Below are 19323 nucleotides of genomic sequence, written 5' to 3'. Positions count from 1 at the left end.
TGTGCCGCGTAGTGCTCCAGCCGAGTAATGTGTACAAAAATGCATTTACCATAGTAAAGTGATTGTAGTCGAAATACCACATACAAACTGCATTGTGTTGGAGGAAGTTGCATTGCAAAACGTACATAGAGTGGTACCTCAGGTTAAATACGCTTCAGGTTACAGACGCTTCAGGTTACAGACTCTGCTAACCCAGAAATAGTGCTTCAGGTTAAGAACTTTGCTTCAGGATGAGAACAGAAATTGTGCTCCGGCAGCGCAGCAGCAGCAGGAGGCCCCATTAGCTAAAGTGGTGCTTCAGGTTAAGAACAGTTTCAGCCTAAGAACGGACCTCTGGAACGAATTAAGTATGTAACCAGAGGTACCACTGTATTAGGCAAAACTGCATATCAGGGAAAATTTGCACTAAAATGCTGGTGTATTTTGAATGGGACTTAAAAAAACAACAACCTGCAAACTGATGTGGGAATGCAGGGAACTGAATATAAGATTGGAAGAACTAGAATCTCAGAGAAATCAAAACTAACAGATTTGTCTGTTCCCTTTCCATCTCTCCAGAAAGCCTAATCCCCACTGGATTGAGCACCTTTAAAACAACAACTCTTGCGCAGTTGTGTGCAAACAGCTATGCCTGCTTCCCCTTTGCCTCCACCCATATGGCCTGCCTTGATTCTTCCTAGACCACCCCTCATTCTCTCTCAGCCACTCCAGGGGCAAAACTAGGCTTTATTTCACCCAGGTCAAAGATCCAGTTTCGTACACACACACCCCATACACATTTGCATACACACACACATAGGCGGGCAGCCTCAATGGTTCCCCTCTGGAGGCTTCACCTGGGACAAAAAAGAAACCAGCTAGCACACACACACACACACACACACACCCCAGCTCTGGCAATTCTTTCGTTCTGAACTGAATAACAAGCAAAGTTTCTGGGGTATATGAATATGGCCATCTTTTTTATTATTATTATTATTATTATTATTATTATTATTATTATTATTATTATTTTTTATTATTATTTTAGCAACTGGAAGACAAAATGCTCCCAGCTTCTCCTTAAAAGAAAACCAGACCAAGACTACCCAAAAGATCAGGCTCTCTCTGCACGGCTTGCAACAGTTAACAAGGAAATGCGATAGAGGGGAAAACCTTCACCCCTAATATTTTGGCAGGAGCCCAGATCAGCTGTCAAGCTACACTTCTCCAGAGAGGAGGCTGGCAGAGCTAAAGGAAAACACAGTGATCCTTTTAGCTGACAGGCGCTGGGGTGGAGCAGGTGTGCAGCTCTGCTGGGCTCTTTTTGGGTTGCAAAGTGGTGCTCCCTCGAGCCGTCCTGCCAGCTGCTTTGCACGCCGAAAGAGCTGAAGCTTTGAATCTCATTCAGTCCAGAGTCCCTGCACATGCATAGGGGGCAAAGTGTTCACAAGATCGCTTAGTGGAGTTTAATTGCCCCTTCATAGCATCTTAAGCAGTTGTGAAAGGGGAAGGCTAAAAGGGTTGGCTTCCCCCATCCTTCCAAAGAGCACTTTTATGGATTTCAGAACCATTTGTATTCAGTGGGTGAGTAACAGCTTGGGACTGAACTTTGGTACCTATGAGAAGGGAGAAATTTGATTCAGTTCCTATTTCAAGACAATTTTATCAAATTCAGTTTTTGAAACAATATGCAGAACAAAACTCAGCCTTCCTTCAAAACCCGCAGTTCTCTGCATTTTGTAGTGCAGTTCTCCAGCCAAGGAATGTGCACAAAAATGTGCATACTGGGGTAAAATGTGCAATAAAATGTGTAAACGTAACATTCAAAAATACATCAAAATAGGGGAAATATGCTTTGCAACCATATATTTGTCAGGCAAAAAATTACATACAATGGGGTCTGTATTAGGATAAATTCACACAAAAATTCTGATGAATTTTAATGAGAAACTTTAAAAAGAAAGAAAGAAAGAAAGAAAGAAAGAAAGAAAGAGAGGGAGGGAGGGAGAAAGAAAGAAAGAAAGAAAGAAAGAAAGAAAGAAAGAAAGAAAGAAAGAAAGAAAAGAAAAGAAATAAATGGCAAACTGATGTGCAAATGTGGAACACTGAACTTAAGACGGGGGGGGGGATGAAAAACTGCCATACCTCCTTGTTCCCTTGGGAAACCAACTCACTTGGATTTTGGAGTCTGTATATGTATCTATATATTTTCCCCAAGCAGAATTGAAACTATGCCTCGCAGTGAGTCTTGCCCTAGATCTTCTTGACTGATTGACAGGTCCGTCCTAAGAAGAAAAGGGAGGGGGAGAAAAATTGTTGCCACAAGGGAAGGGTGAGCTCAAAAGCTTTCCCCAAGAACTGCCAGATGCAAAGCAGGGTGTTTGATAGAGTGACAAGTAAACGGCTAAGCTACTGAGTCTAGAAAGGGTCACGTTTTGGAGCACTGCAAATCTCTGCAGTGGCAGTGATGGCGGTGATTACAAGTGGGACCTGCAACAGAACCTTGCAGTGTTGAGCGCTCCTTTTCCAGGATACTCCATTTCATCCCCATCCCAGTTGTTGTTGTCTATTTAATTTATATACAGCGCTCCATTTTAAGACCACCCACCCACACATTCTCCAACAGTCAACTAGCATGCCATATCAACTGAGCATACTCAGTCCTTTGTAGTTTATGTTGGACTACCTGCCACCTCCCTCGTTTAGGGGTCCCACCTTAAATACTTTTTGTCCTGCTGCACACCTAGCAGATCTCACAAAGTGTGCTGATATCACCCTCTAGTGCTACCTAAGGATCTATGCTAAGAGAAGGTGTACGTTGTTTATATTATCCTCGCTCTTGATGGTAATGATGTTTTTCAACAACATGGTGCTGAAAGCAACCTACTAAGGAATATCATACAGTCATAGCTTTTGTTCCAGAGGATCAGGCTGAAATGCCTTGCACAGGCATAGGCAGACTCCGGCCCTCCAGATGTTTGGGACTACAATTCCCATCATTCCTAGCTAACAGGACCAGTGGTCGGGGATGATGGGAATTGTAGTCCCAAACATCTGGAGGGCCGAAGTTTGCCTATGCCTGGCCTTGCATAAAAAAGAGCAGCAGAAACAAAAAAGTAAAACACCAAACATTAAAAATGCAGGGCAAGCAATTCACAATTAGAGTTCCCATGAAACGTATGCTTCAGCCCAATACAGATGTAAAAGGCACGTAAGATGGATTTGTCTATTTCAGTTCCCTCAGTTTCCAGGTTTTCCACTCTTAATTCGATCCTCCACATTCTTGCACAGCAAATCACTTTTTTAATTTAAAGAAAAATGCTCATGATTTTAAAAAATAATGAAAATTCATCAGCATCTTAGAGCAAATTTCTCCTAATAAACACATTTTTGCATGCAATTTTGACTCGTTTGTACATTTTTGCAAGTAATTTCCCCTAGTATAATACATTTTAGTATGTCATTTTCAATGCTTTATTAATTTTTATGCACATTTCCCCATAATATAATATGCATTTTTTGTAAACATTGGTTGGTTGGAGAATTTTATCATGAAGTTTGGAGTGCATGAATTTCAAAGGATGGCCATGTTTCCATTCTCATATTATTTTGCAAAGTGCCTTTAAATGTGAACTGGGTGTGTGTGGACATTAGGCTCTCAGAAATGTTTCTAAGGTGTGCATGGGAGGGACTCAAAGTAATCCAATATTATTATGTTAAAAAATTCAAAAGGAACTCTAAGCATGCTGAAAAGAGACAAAGAATGTCATAGAACTGTAGAAGGAAGCTCTGGGTGCACACTGTTCAGGGTACAGCCTTTTCTCTCTCAACCTCAACTCACTCACTCTCTCAGCCTTTGCATATTAGCAGTCAGCTCAGCTCATCCCTCCACAGAAAAGCTCTGTTTCCAAAGCACGGCAAGGAAGATGATGCAGTCAGTTTCTCAGTTCTAGGAAAAGTGGCTGCGCTTCTTTCTCTTCTTCTATCAATTAAACCTTCACAACAGCAGTCTTCTTTACCCGATCATTTCTGGGGGGCTTGGCCCCGCCCCTCAGCAATCTTTGGGGACTTGGCCCCTTCTTCCCTCACTCTTCCAGGATCCCTAGGTGGCCAAGAGGTCCTGTGTGGGCAAGGGAGTTCCTCCACACTGGTGCCATCACCAATAAGGCCCTTCTCTGGGCTCTCATTGACTTAAATTCCTGGAAAGGTAGGATACAAAACAGGTGTTCACCAGTGGGTGGGAAGGGAGGAATGTTTAGAAAGAAGTGTTCTTTGGGGCCCAGCTTGTCAAGGGCTTCTGTGGTTAAAAAGAGTGCCTCATATTGGACACAGGAAGCCAATCAGCAGGCTATGTCAATGAAAAAGTCTCAGAGTGATGTCTCAACCAGTCAATCCTCCATTTGCACTCTGAGAAACATCCTGCCTGTGATGGGTGAGTCATGCTGTGCTTGGAAGTACCAGACAGAGGCACCCAACTGTCCTCTGTTGGAAACAGAAGACTAAGACAAATGGAACTTGGTCTGAGCCAGCAAAGCACTTTGTAACATTAGAGACAAAGGTATTCTCTGTGTTGTTTATCAAAGTGGCTAGGGAGGACTAGTGTGAAGGGACACCACCTAAAGGTGGCTGTAATGACTTGGAGCATCTTATGGGACTCCTGCATACTATGTATAAAGAATGGGCCTTAAAGGTAAAGGTAAAGGGACCCCTGACCTTAGGTCCAGTTGCGGACGACTCTGGGGTTGTGGCGCTCATATTGGCCGAGGGAGCCGGCATACAGCTTCCGGGTCATGTGGCCAGCGTGATTGAGCTGCTTCTGGCGAACCAGAGCAGTGCATGGAAACGCTGTTTAACTTCCCACCAGAGTGGTACCTATTTATCTACTTGCACTTTGGCGTGCTTTCGAACTGCTAGGTTGGCAGGAGCAGGGGCCAAGCAATGGGAGCTCACCCCGTCGCGGGGATTTGAACTGCCAACCTTCTGATCAGTAAGCCCAAGAGGCTCAGTGATTTAGACCACAGCGCCACCTGGGCCTTATCTCTTATTAAATGAGGGGTGATTCAAACCCAATACCCCATATCAGGGGTCAGTGTGATTGAGCAGCTGCTAAGGCCCACATGTCATCCTAGCAAGTGTCTCCAGAGCCCCCAGGCTCCTTACTGTCACTGAGGAACCGGTGGCCACTCCAGATAATGGAGTCCCAGCTCCATCAGCACCAGCCAACAACACCAGCAGTCACGGATTATGGGAGCAGTAGTCCAGCAACAATTGAAGGATGACAGATTCCTCACCTCTGGCTTAGAGAACATTCTAATGGGGAAGCTAAGACAATAACTTTACTTCTGCTCAGGGAGAATAAATACAGGGAATAATTGACACCACTCACAAACTTGCAGGTTTCACTATCTGCACACATTGTGTTTTCAGGAAATAATTTATTAGGTGAGCGTTCACATAATGAGATAACGATTTCCACTGATTCCTATGGGGAGATTTCTAATGCATTCCCAAACATAGGATTTTGACCCCTAAACATCAAAATACCTCAGGAAAATCTGCTGAAACCTTACGAAAGGCAAACAAGGAAGGACAAAATGCTCTCTTACTTGTCTGATCGCTCCCTGTCCCTCCCAGTATGGTTTCTGGCAAAACAGCTGCCTTGGACCAACAAAACACAAAAAGTAAAACTTCTTTAAGGCTGCTTATATGTTTGCAGCACTACATGCAAGTCTGACTGTTTGGATATCTGAATCTGCAGTGTGTATAGGAAGGTTTGGGTACCAATTCCTTGTGTTTGGATAAGTGTTTTTTGCTGTTGTATAATAAGCATTTTGATAGTGGAACCTGTATTTACCATTAAGTGCAGTGCCACCTAGTGGCTAAACCATGCAAAGACATGACATCTCTGCCTGCCTTGCCCCCTTCAAGCAGGGAAAATTGAAATACTTTATTGTCACTTGTACAACTTGTATATGTGAGAAAAATAACAGCAGCCTCCCGCTCACTTTGATCCCTCTTACTGGAAAGTGATGCAGTGGGTTGCAGAGGGCAAGCAGCAGGCAGTTGTGGCAGTGGAAAAGCCTATTCTACCTATTGCCAAAGAACCTGGGAATCTTCTGCTAGTTGCCCCCTTATCAAGGAAGCCAACCCTTTTTATGCCCTACTCATTGGGAAGTTTTCCTCTGCAAAAACCATGGAAATGATGGAGTAGTGGGAGTTTGTGCAGGAGAATGAATCTCTGGTTTGCACCAATTCTGGGCAAAAGACTATGGGCAAATGAACTTGGGTTGTGAGCCCATGTGCTTTAAGTGTGCTAAATGTGCTTTAAATGTAAGGTGTGATGTAGGCTAGATGGACTGTTGATGCAATCCAGTATATTTGCCACCCTCCCAATGTGAGCTGGGGCTGATGGGAGTTGTAGTTCCAAAACATCTAGAGGGCCCCAGGTTGGAGAAGGCTGGTGTATGGCAAGTCATATGAATGTGGGGGACAAGGGGTATCCTTGAGCAGCAAATTTCCTGAAGTCAGCAGATTTTCTCATGCAATTTGCCAGCCCTGAATATCCTTAGCAAGCTGGATGGCTGCCAGTGACCAGAGTTGGGACAGGCATCACTTTTCCAAGAGCTTGAGATCTGGGTAGTAAATAATGCTGGTAGTTGGGCAAGGGGGGGGGGAGAGGCGAGACTGATGAAAGCAGCAGCCTGGAGTGAAACATCTATATGCGCTCTCTCTCTCTCTCTCGCTCTCTCCTTGGGAAAATGATTTGCGTCCCACTAGGGCCTCCTCCTCTGCTCTGAGCATGTTCGCCTTCAACAGCTTTGTAACACAAACAGCTGCAGCAGCCTGAGTATTGCGGTGCAATTCTGCATTGGCACAAACCTCGCTCCGTGGGGCACGCAGAACTCTTTGGCAGTTTCCTCTGCCCAGCAGCTCTGCCATAACCGTAGCCCCGCAGAGATACTGGCACCCTCTGGGCTTAATTTTTTTTTTTTTTAAGAGGACTCTTAATGTGATTGCCGCAGTAATTGAAAAGAGTGTTTAGGGGAGGTGTGTTTGGATAAGGCGACTTGAGGTAAAGGAGGACAGCCAGGCTGCTGCTGGGCCTTGTGGATTTCATATGGTGCAGTCCTTCCCCACCCCCCACCCCAATGCACAGCCATCTGTGCAGAGCCTCAAAGCGTGGCACCCCTGTTCCGCTGCCCAGCTTTGCTGCCTTCTCCCCAGCCTCTGGGGGCAGGGAGGGACCAGCAAGAAAGCTCAACAGAACATCTCCCCTCCTGCTGAATTAGTGAGAGGGGAGGCATTCCAATACCCAGCTTTGTCGCCAGACAGGAGGGGGAGATCTCCCCCATCTGCCTGGCAGTGTGACCGGGCTTTGCACTTAAGGGAGAAGCCAGTCCCTGAGCAGGAGGAGGGCATTCAGAGAGGATTTCCCTCCCTGCCTGGCACGGGAGACTTACAGAGTATTCCCCCCCCCCCATCTTGCGGGCAACAGCAGGATGTTTCACCTCCAGTGCTGAAAAGCATCATTCCCTCTTCTGTGCAAATATGATTCCTGGCCTCCACTGTCTATGGTTATCCTAGTTACAGTCCACACTGGGCCTCTGGGACCTAGCTGTTTTATATAGGTTTGTAACCCATAAGGTTTGTGTGCCCACCCCACACTGCCCTGCACAGGACATACTTTTCTGTTGCCCACCGTCAAAAGTCCCTCCCATCTGAAAAATGCAGGTGTAAATCTATTTTGGAAGTTTGTTTCTTCACTGTGCATTTAGACACCTCTTAGGATAACATAAGCAGTGCATGATGGTTTTCATCTATGCTTGGATAACCTTGGGCACCATTTTGAATTGAGATGGCAGGGTAAACTTTTCAAAACTGTACTGGTGGCTTTTGGTTCCTCAGAATTCCTAAGCAGCCCCAGGTACAAACCTGCTAGTGATAAATAATAGAAAACTTGATCCTTGACCAACTTTCCCCAAACTGTTGCCTTCCAGCTGTTTTCAGTTTTCAGGTGTTTTGGCTGTGCTGGCTGATTGAAAGTTGCTGTTCAAAACATCTGGAGGGCAGCAGGTTGGGCAAGGCTGGCCTAGAACCTTCTCTAAGGAACAATAAGTATTAAGTCCAACCCTTGGCTGTCCATTTCATGGCTGCCCTTGGATCCACTTTTACAGCATGAAATGTGGCCTGGTGGGATTCCTTGCAACACAAGTCTGATGGGGCCAACCTCTGAAAATCCCCATGCCTTTCAGAGTTGTGTAGAGAACAGGGGAATTTCCCAAGTGTAACTTCTCCCATTTCTGACCAACAGGCCATACAAATTTTCTCTTCTCAACTTTGAAAGACCCTTTGCTCTTCTCCTGTTTAGAATCTGGACAGGAATGAGGAGCCTGTGGCTCTTGAGATGTTGTCAGACTCCAACTTCCATCAGCCCCAGCCAGCATAAGCAACAGTTGGGGAGGATGGGAGTTGGTCCAACAACGTCTGGAAGGCTACAAGTTCCTCACTCTTGCTTTAACTGTTAAATCAGAACCATTTTGAGAAAGGCTTTGATTGAGGTTCCAGTCACTTCTATGCATAGCCAAAAGGCAGAATTCACCAACACAAGAGATGGCAATAGCCACCGTGTTTTAATGGCTTAAAAAGAGGGAGAGAGAAATTCAGTGAGGGCAAAACTACCAGTGCCTAGGTACCAGTTCCATTTATCAGGGACTAAATGCCTCAGAACAGCAGTTGCTGAGGATCACAACTGGGAGAGAGCGTGTTGCACTCCTGCTCTGCTTGTCAGCCTCCCACGTGCATCTGATTGGCTGCTCTAAGAAAGAGGATGCTGGTCTAGATAAGCCTTTGATCTGATCTAGCAGCCAGGCTCTTCCTACTAATCTTCCTCCTAGCCCTGTTGGACCAGAAGCTGAGAATCCACCCCACCCCTCCCTCTTTATCCATTGTTTGTGTATTTGTCTTTCATCTCAAACGCAGCCCCTCCCAAGAGCAAAACGGGTCATGGCGCTGCCAAAAGGCACGGCAAGAAATCAGGTAATTTTCTGATGGCGTGCTGAGAATTGGCTAGCGCGCTTGGTTGAAAGTAGTCACCTTATTGTCTAGCTCGCCTGCTAGTGGGTTTTGTTTTGCTTTGCTTTGTTTTGTGGCCTATAAATCTATAGCTAATGAGCGTGCTCCCTCCCATGCGTTGAAAAATAGGCCTAAGCATGTGCTTCCCTTGAAATAATTGAGAGAGAAACTAAACAGGAATTCCCATTTCTTAAGGAGACTTTAAATTTACTACTACACCCTGTGAGTGACAACTTTACTCAGGTTTAATCCTTTCCTCCTCAGCTGTGTCCTGATGGAAATCTCTTCCCGCAGCCACCCACTGCTACATTAAGCCTTGGGAGAAGGTGGGGGAAGAATCCCATTGATGTGCATAGCAGATTCCATCATAGGATCATAGCTGGGGTGGAAATAACAATAACAATAATAATTAATAATAATAATTTATTATTTATACCCTGGCCATCTGGCTGGGTTTCCCCAGCCACTCTGGGCGGCTTCCAACAAAATATTAAAATACAATAGTCCGTCAAACATTAAAAGCTTCCCTAAACAGGGCTGCCTTCAGATGTCTTCTAAAAGTCTGGTGTTCTTTTCTTTGGCATCTGGTGGGAGGGCGTTCCACAGGGTGGGTGCCACTACCGAGAAGGCCCTCTGCCTGGTTCCTTGTAACTTGGCTTCTCGTAGTGAGGGAACCGCCAGAAGGCCCTCGGTGCTGGACCTCAGTGTCTGGGCTGAACGATGGGGGTGGAGACACTCCTTCAGATATACTGGACCGAGGCCGTTTAGGGCTTTAAAGGTCAGCACCAACACTTTGAATTGTGCTCAGAAACATACTGGGAGCCAATGTAGGTCTTTCAAGACCGGTGTTATGTGGTCTCAGCAGCCGCTCCCAGTCACCAGTCTAGCTGCCACAAAGGAAAGGGTAAAGCACTCTCCCCATGGGCTGCAGTCCTGAATAATAACAATAACAACAATCCTGGTGTTGTTGCTAATGATGCTTTTCATTCCTACATAGTCTGAGTCTAGAAAGGTTCAAGGCAGCACAAAGTCTTTTCCAGCAGGAGTAGGTAGATGTATTTTAGTTTGTGTGGCAAACATGTTTAAAGTAAACATGTTGACAGTCTCCAACCTCTTGGGTTGTTGCAGCAATAACAGCAAAATATGCTTGTGCCACTTTTCAGACTTAACAACTTTATTACGGTGTAATTTTTCCTAGACTAGACTCTACAGCAGTGGTCCACAAGTTCATTCAGTTGTTGTGTGCCTGTAAAAAATACAATTAAAAATCTTACAGCATCTAGCACAGCACCTTACCGTTGTTACAACTGGCAGACAAACTGTTAAGTGATCTGCCAAGACCTTCAGCAATTTTCAAAAGTGGTGCAAGGGAGGGAGAGGAAAGTTTGTGAACCACGGCTCTAGAGCAAAAGTGAAGAAGCTGTGGCCCTCCAGGTGTTCCACTTCAGCTCCCATCAGTCCCTGCAGTCAGCATGGTCAGTGATCAGAGATGGTGGGAGATGGAGTCTAGCAACATCTAGAAGTCTACAGATTTTCCACTCTGTTTGAGAGTTTGCTGTATCAGATGACTGGAGCATTCCACACATGGGTGGGTGTGACGAAAAACAGTGAAGTCATAGGAAAATGAATTGCAAAACAACAACAACAACAACAACAACAACCAGTCCCTGACAACCACCTTGATGCTTAGGTGTATGTAAAATAAGCACAGGAGCTTTTCATGAAACAGTTATGCTGTGAACCCAAACAACCTGGCATTGCTACATTAACTTACACCTTTAATAGGATTTTTAAAAGCCACCTGTTTTGATTTAGGCCACCCACAGATTATATAATTTAATGCTTGCTGTTCAGTGAGGACCATGGAAGCAACAGGAGGGTAATGAAAGGAGAGTTAGGGTTGCAAAGAGGAGTTTGGATTTGATATCCCGCTTTATCACTACCCGAAGGAGTCTCAAAGCGGCTAACATTCTCCTTTTCCTTCCTCCCCCACAACAAACACTCTGTGAGGTGAGTGGGGCTGAGAGACTTCAGAGAAGTGTGACTAGCCCAAGGTCACCCAGCAGCTGCATGTGGAGGAGCAGGGAAGCGAACCCGGTTCTCCAGATTACAAGTCTACCGCTCTTAACCACTACACCACACTGGCTCTCATGACTGCAAGTCTAATACAGCCTATCAAGCCACTTTTTTAAAAGGATAGATTCATAGAGGAGACAGTGCTATCAAGGGTTTTAGACAGGGTAGCTAAACGGAGCCTCTATGTTCCATGTCAGTATACCCACCTCTCTCTGAGCACCAAATTCTGGAGCAGACTGCATGCGACGGCTGTTGCCTCCATGCCCTGCTTGTGGGTTACCCAAAAGCATTTGATTAGCCACTCAGGGGAAGCAGAGTGTTGGATTAGAGCAGGCTTCTTCAACCTCGGCCATCCAGATGTTTTGAGACTACAGTTCCCAGCATCCCTGACCACTGGTCCTGCTAGCTAGGGATCATGTGAGTTGTAGGCCAAAAACATCTGGAGGGCCAAGGTTGAGGAAGCCTGGATTAGAGAGACCTTATTCTGATCTACTGGGGCTCTGTGTCTTTATGATCTTCAGCCTATAGGACCCCATCTGTATTCTACAATTAAAGGAGTATTGTACCACTTTAAACAGTTGTGACTTCTCACAAAGGATCTTTGGAAGTGTTAAGGGTGCTGAGGATTGTAAGAAGTTCTATTGTAGTTCATAAGGAAGCTGTTTTCCACTTGTACAAAAGGAGGTGGGAAAATCAGTCTGGCTTTGGGCCTGACTACTGTGTATGTATGTATGTGCCCCATGAAGGAGGTCTGTAACGTGATGGCACTTTCAAGAGTCAGACTTCGGGAGACGAAGATGGCAAAAATAGTCACTGTGTGGCAGGGGGCGAAATCTGCCTGTTACTGTGCTGAGACAGGATTGTTGGTGGTGTGTCGCTGTGATTGTTATAAGTTGGTCTGTGTCCTGCTAAACCTGCTTCTCTGTAGCATAGAAGGTGTCACCTGTATGGGTCAAATAGGGGGAGGCAAAAAAAAAAGTGGTGTCTTTTCATCTTCCCAAGAATCTCCCAAGGTTTCCAAACTCATCCGGCTCAAATCTGGCTCCATCCCACTGGCACCCGTTGAAACGTTTAAAGGTAAGTTGAGAAACTGGGAGCAATTCAATGGTTGGCATTGAGTGTTGTCTGAAATTAATGGCTCCAAGTTCATCCTGTTTGTTGATCTCATTGGGTCTACTCTGAGTAGGACAAGCATCGGATGCAGCCCAGGATAACTCTGAAAAGTTGCAAGTAAGTTGGAATTAAACAGTGATGACCGGTCCTACCGTTAGGCAAATGGCAGCTATTTCCCATGAGCCCCTGACCAGAGATGTGTGTGCCCTACAAACTTGTCATGCAACTCCCCTCAACTAGCCCGCTGCCTTCAGGTGTGCCACTTGTTCCGGCATAGTCTTGGTGATATCAGTGGGGGCATCCCTGAGAGAAACAGCCTGGTTTCTTCAGGCTCTATTTTCCTTCCTTTGCTGTATAGTGTGGAGGGGGGAAAGCTCTGCCTCTTGAAACTCATTGGTGCTTTGCCTGTCCATCACTTGCCTGCTTCCTCTTCATGTCCGTGTGCCTTTGTCATTCTCCTGCTTCTTTCGCTCCATTCATTGCAGAATCAATCTTGAACTAATGACTCCAGCTAAAAGTCTCAACTGGAGTATGCATGCCTACCTTGTGTGTCTAGAATGTCATCATCTGCTCTCCCTCTGAAGGGATGGACGTGCACAGAATGAGCTATCCTTGCTAAACTGTGAGAGGGGATTGTGACCCCAGCTACTTTGCTTGGGCATGATCCTTCCAGGCATGCCCTGCTTACCCTATCTTAAAATAAGCAAGGTCAAGATGTCGGGCCCTCAATATATTGCTGGACTCCCAGCTCCCGTCATCCTTAGCCATTGGCCATACTGGCTAGAACTGATGCTCATTGGGAGGCTAGTGAGATTTGGAGATCCACAGATGTTCCCCATTCCTGATGCAAAAGATCATAGTAGCCCAGTGTGGAGCCAAGAGCTTCTGCGATGAGGCTTGCCTCCAGATAGATTCCTGGGGCCCTGCAGAAACTTACATTTGCTCTGGTATAACTACTGCTATTAGTAAGGGGGACTATTTTCTTCCCAGGAGATAATTTGCAAAATATGCTGTAAACAGATCCAGAGACTTAAAGACTTAAAGATTCTAGCTATGAAGGCCTTCTAGTTCTCTTAGATCAGGGATGAAAAATCTGGTGCCCTCCAGGTGTTGTTGGGCTCCCAACTCCTACCAACCTTAGCCAGCATAGCCAGTAGTCAGGGACAATTGGCGTCCAACAGCATCTGGAGGGCCAAAGAAGCCACACACACCCATCCCTGATCTAGGATACCAAACAAGGACATTCTATACCCTAGGAATAGCCCCAAAGAGTAAAGAACTGGACCCCAGAATGGACCCCTAAACAGTGGCAGCTGAGCAATCAACCCAGCTGGTTGCATTCCCCTCTTCATGCGGCTAAAGCACTCTTTGCATGCAGTTCCTCTCCCTGCAAGGTGCCTTTTATTGCAACAGCCCCTGACATTGTATAGTATGCCAGAGAGAAGCTTGATTTCCCACCCACATATTTCCCTGCTCCTTTTGCTTCCACAGATTGTGAATGTTACGGTCACTCTAATCGCTGCAGCTTCATTGACTTCCTGAACCTAGTGACCTGCATCAGCTGCAAACACAACACTAGGGGGCAGCACTGCCAGCACTGCCGGCTGGGCTACTATCGCAATAGCTCCGCAGAGCTGGATGATGAGAATGTATGTGTGGGTGAGTAGTGCTCAGTTTTGCTCAAAAGCCATGAAGCCTCCTTGTTGGTGTTGGTGTTGGTGTTACAGGTAGAGACCCTTCCTATTGTTTATCTCAGCGGCTATCCAAAGATGAGGGAACCTGTGGCCTTCTAAATGTTGCTTAAATACAAGGTCCCATCCCTGACAGGGTCCTCCAGATGTTGGTGGACACCCAACTCCCATCAGCCAGCATGGAAAACAGGGGTGGTGGTTGGGTAGTGTAGCCAAACATCTGGAAGATCTGGGTTTTCCCATTCCTAGTTTAAAGCTGGCTGGGATAGTTCAGTCCATAAAGCATGAGACTCTTAATCTCAGGGTTGTGGGTTTGAGCCCTATGTTGGACAAAAGATTATTGCATTGCTGGGGGTTGGACTAGGTGAGCCCTGTGGTTCCTTCTTGCTCTACAATTCTAAGATTGTAATTGCCCTAAAGCAGGAGTAGCTCACCTGTTGCCCTCTAGGTATTGCTGGACTCCAATTCTCATCAACCTCAGCCACCTTAGGCTCTGGTCAGAAATGATGGGAGTTGTTGCCCAGCAACATCCATAGACCCATAGGTTCCTCTTCCTGGCTTGAAGTGGTGATGGACTGCCTAACCAATTGAGTGAGTTTGTGCGTGTGTGCTGCCTCACCCTTAACTTACTATTGTTATTTTTACCCTTTTCTGCCCATGGATGTTGTTAAGTGACTTCCATGATTAAAAACAAATCAAACATTGATACTTAGAGAACAACTCCTGCTATAAAAATGAAACAACTTCATGACAGCTGCAGATGAAAACCAACCAAACTTTGGCAATGGTCAAGCTCAAAATCCCTAGCTTTTGCCTAAATGTTGACATCTCAATAAGAAATGCTTCTGCATTGGAGTTGTTTTCAGGTGTTTTAATTGTTCCATCGTTTATGTGTTTGCTGCCCTGGGCTAGTTTTGGAGAAAGGCTGAAATACAATTTCAGTAAATAATAGTAATTATTAATACTACTACAAATCATCATCATAGCTGTGACTTCACAAAAACCTAGTCTTTTTGAGTGCTCATTCCTCCCCATTGACCTGGGAATCAGGAATTATTATTTTCAATCATTTTTATTTAATAAACCATATACACTTCTTCTTCTTCCATACCTCAGTGGTTTACAAAATGAATCCAGCATGGGGTCACTTCTTCTCCCATTTTCTTTGCCCATAGCTGGAGGACAGACTCTCTTTAACTGATAATACATAATACTTCCCTTACTTCAGAATGTGGTACGCTATCCTTATTGAATTTGAGGTTTCCCCTGCTCATTCTGCAGCTCATTCTGCCCCAAAGCCCTACCCTGCCAGCCCCACTGCTGATATCCCCTCTTTATGTTGAGGATCAGTTGCTTCAATGCGCTCCACGTGGGGCTAGCTTTGAAGGTAACTCGGAAACTACAACAAATCCAGTATGCAGTAGCTGGACTGGTGACTGAAAGTGACAGCCAGGACCATATTGCACCGGTCCTAAAGGATCTACACTGGCTTCCAGTACGTTTCTATGCACAATTCAAAGTGTTGGTGCTGATCTTTAAAGCCCTACATGGCTTCGGCACAGTATACCTGAAGGAGTGTCTCCACCCCCATCGTTCAGCCTGGACACTGAGGTCCACCTCCGAAGGCTTTCTGGTGGTTCCCTCATTGCGAGAAGCAAAGCTACAGGGAACCAGGAAGAGGGCCTTCTCAGGAGTTGTGCGTACCCGGTGGAATGCCCTCCTGTCAAATGTCAAGGAGATAAATAACTTTACAAGTTTTAGAAGACATCTGAAGGCAGCCCTGTATAGTGAAGTTTTTAATGTTGGATGTTTTATTATGTCCATATATCTGTTGGAAGCCACCCAGAGTGTCTGGGGTGACCCAGTCAGACAGATGGGGTACAAATAATAACATTATTATTATAACCACCATATTTTTCACTCCATAAGACGCACTTTTTTCCTCCTAAAGAATAAGGGGAAATGTATGTGCGTCTTATTGAATGAATGTGGTCATATCATAGCTGGCTCCCTTTCCAGCCCTGCCCCCTTGCCCAGGCCTCCATTGTTGAATGTTCTGCAGAGGCTGTTTGTCTCCCCAGTGGCATGTGACTGGTTGATTAGATTATCATCTGGAAACTGTAGAAACGGCTCCCTTTCCTTTCCTAAAGAAGCTGAAGAACTGTGAGCTGAACCCCATAAAAACAGGATTTTTTTTCCCTTTGCAAAGTAAGCTCAACAACTTTGAGCTGATCCTCAAAAAAGGGGGGCTTTTCCCCTTTGCAAAAGAAGCTGCAAAACTGTGAGCTGATCCCCCCAAAAAACCAGGGCTTTCCCCCTTTCCTCCTCTAAAAACTAGGTGTGTCTTATGGTCAGGTGCATCTTATTGAGCGAAAAATAAAATATGGTATTTGGAAAAGGAACCAGACATTAAGCAGGAATTTCATGTGGTCCCTCAACAACCCCGATCTACGCTGACACAGCTTTTCTTTTTGTCCTGTTTTGTTCCTTCTGCACTGTTTTGGCTTTGACAGATTGCAACTGCAACCGTATAGGCTCAGTGGCCAACCGCTGCAACGAGACCGGCTACTGTGACTGCAAAGAAGGTGTCACCGGGCCAAAGTGTGATGACTGTCTGCCTGGCTACTACTGGAGACAAGGCTGCTTTCGTAAGCATCACTGTTCACCTGTAGCACAGGGGAAAGCTCTCCCACTTGGGCAAGCACAAAAGGGGGCACAGAGCTCAATGATAGCAGGAGGTGGCTGGGAACAAAGGAAGCTGCCTTACAGCAAGTTAAGCCAATGCCCCCTCTATCTCATTATTGTCCACACTAGGTGTGAGGAGCTTTCAGCCCTCCAGATGTGGATGAATTACAACTCCCATCAGCCCCAGCAACCATGGCCAATGTCCACAGATGATGATGGTGGGAGTTGCGATTCAGCAACATCTGGAGTGCCAAAGGTTTCCTGTACCTGGTCTACACGGACTGGCAGCAAGTCCCCAGGTTCTCATGTAGGTGCCTTTCTCAACGCTCCCTAGAAATGCTGGAGATTGCACCTGGGGCACTCTGCATGCAGGTCATCGGTTCTACTGATGAGCTATAGGTCTCCTGATGAACATATGGAGCTGCCTTCTACTGAGTCAGACCATTCGTCCATTAGCTCAGTATTGTCTACACCAGTGGTTTTCAACCTTTTTTGAGTAGGTGCCCTTGAGTAACCACATTCTTTCTGTGGCTCGCCTGGGGTTCCATTACAGGATGTGTGTAAGTGGGGATTTACCCCGTTCCGCACCCACCCCACCCTGTTCCGGTGCAGTTTTTGGCATACAGGTAAGTGAAAGTGCACGTGCTGACAGGAACACAAGCAATGCCACTGCTCTATAGGGGGACCAAGCCTTTCACAAAATTAGTGTTTGCATGGGGGTGCAGAGGGCAAAACAAGATACAGATCAGAAGCAGAAATCTTTTGTTATTGCAGGGAAGGGAAGTGAGAAACACACAGCACAAGACACACATGCAGACATGGTCCTTTCCTGCAACATTCTCCTTGCCCTACAAAGCTGGGTGACTGTTAAACAAAAGAAGTGTTGCAGGGAGGTGGAGTGGAAGAGGGGGAGATGTTGGGGGTGGAAGGAGAGAGAAACACAGGAGGCACTCCACCACTTTCAGTAAGTTTTCCAAATATTACACATAAAATTCTGATACATATTATTTTAAAAAAATATTCTATTTCCCAATCCCTCTTCCCCCTTTTTTTCACCCCCCCCCCCACTTTGCTGCACCCTATCTTTACTCTTTTTTATCATAATCATAAGACAATAATCTTGATCTATTTCCATTGCTCATAGTTCGAAACATGGTTGCAGGTTCTTCACATTTTAATATTTCCTCAAATAATCTGAAAAGGACTTCCATTCTTAAAAAAAAGCCAAAAAAATACCCAGTCATCATTAAATTATCTTATTTTAGCTGTTCTGATTCAAGTAAAGTCCATTACTTTACTTATTCATTCTTCTTTAGTGGGAACGTCTTTCTCTTTCCACTTCTGAGCATAAGCAGTGGTGTCCAAACTTTTTTCAAAGAGGGCCAGATTTGATGAAGTGAAGGGCCTTGAGGGCCGACCAAAGCTGTTACCCTTATTTTAAGATTGAAGTTGTTGAGGTGTTTTTAGGATTTTACCCCAGGAGATAAACTGGCCAGATTAGGCCCTGAAACAGACTTTGGACATGCCTGGCATACAGTATCCTTCCTGCTGTACATAAACAACTTAACCATCCTTTTTTGAATTTCTGTCCCTATAATCCCTAGCAGAAAAGATTCAGGTGTTTGTGGTTTACTCACTTTAAATAATCTTTTTTATCTCATCATATATTTCCCTAAATACCCTAGCTTTTTTATGTCCCCCACATATGAAAAAAGGACTGTCTGCTTGTTTATACTTCCAGCAGTTATTCGTCTTATACATTTTAGATAATTTATCAGGTGTTAAATACCATCTATCATTTTGATATAATTCTCTTTTAAAGCATAGCAAGCAGTGAATTTCATGTCTACTTTCCACAACTTTCCCCATTCATTTCTATATTATGTCCTAAATCTTTAGCCCATTTTATCATTACCAATTTCACCATTTCATCTTTCGTCTCCCATTCTAATAATAGTTTATACATTTTTGAGATCAGTTCTTCTCTTCCTTCAAACACAATATTTTCGAAGTGATAGTGGGCAGCTTTGTCTAGTGCCCTTTGTTATAGTGCACTTTTCTGTTAGCACTCCATTTACTATTATACTTGAAAATTGTTCTGTATATATTGCTGCTTTTATTCCTCACAGTTTTCTCCCCCCAGCCCATAATATCCAATATTTTCCCCATAAAACTCTGCAAAACTTTATCAAACACCTTCTCTGCATCTAGAAAATCATTGCTAATTGCTTATCTTTTCTCTTTTCAAAATATTCTATAGCATTTAATACAATTCTAACATTGTCTTTTGTCTTGTCGAGAGAAATCCAGCTTGATTTTCATGAATCCAGTCCTTTAAGACTAATTTAAGTCTTCTAGCTAATATTATTGCAAACAATTTATAATCACATTTGAGAAAGGAAATAGGTCTATAGTTCTTCACCTGGGTTGGATCTTGATCTCGCTTTGCTATCAACGTAATATTAGAGTGTTTTCAGGAGTCAGGCATTTTCCCTTGAAACATAATATTGTTCATAACCATTTGTAAAGGTTGGGCTAAACAGCCTCAAAACCTTTATAATAACAAGCAGTTAGGATGTCTGGCTGTGGCACTCTATTAGTCTTTGGATCATTTATTGCTTGGTTCATTTCCATTGCAGAAATAGGGAGATTCAATGCATCCCTTTGTTCTTTTGTCAAGGTTGGCAACTTCCTTTCTTTCAAA

General features: G+C 44.8%; 1 protein-coding gene and 1 long non-coding RNA gene across 11 annotated transcripts in view; both read left to right on the top strand.

Annotated features, from left to right (window-relative positions):
* The window catches only part of LOC310698484, a 219114-nt gene that overhangs the window by 153195 nt on the left and 46596 nt on the right, over positions 1–19323 (top strand). The window lies entirely within an intron of this gene.
* Positions 1–19323, top strand: part of NTNG2 (netrin G2) — a 124226-nt gene that overhangs the window by 97068 nt on the left and 7835 nt on the right. For 5 of the 10 annotated variants that reach the window (XM_083485552.1, XM_083485555.1, XM_083485556.1 and 2 more), the window contains 4 exons: positions 8962–9018; positions 12133–12207; positions 13735–13902; positions 16448–16582. In XM_083485552.1, coding sequence (XP_083341678.1) covers positions 8962–9018; positions 12133–12207; positions 13735–13902; positions 16448–16582 — 435 coding nt within the window. The remainder of the gene's footprint in view (positions 1–8961; positions 9019–12132; positions 12208–13734; positions 13903–16447; positions 16583–19323) is intronic. The other 5 variants (XM_083485558.1, XM_083485561.1, XM_083485553.1 and 2 more) reach the window with 2 other exon arrangements.

Source organism: Podarcis liolepis (assembly GCF_965112155.1).
Source record: "Podarcis liolepis genome assembly, chromosome: Z".
Lineage (NCBI taxonomy): Eukaryota > Metazoa > Chordata > Lepidosauria > Squamata > Lacertidae > Podarcis > Podarcis liolepis.
This window is presented reverse-complemented; position numbering and strand designations above follow the sequence as displayed.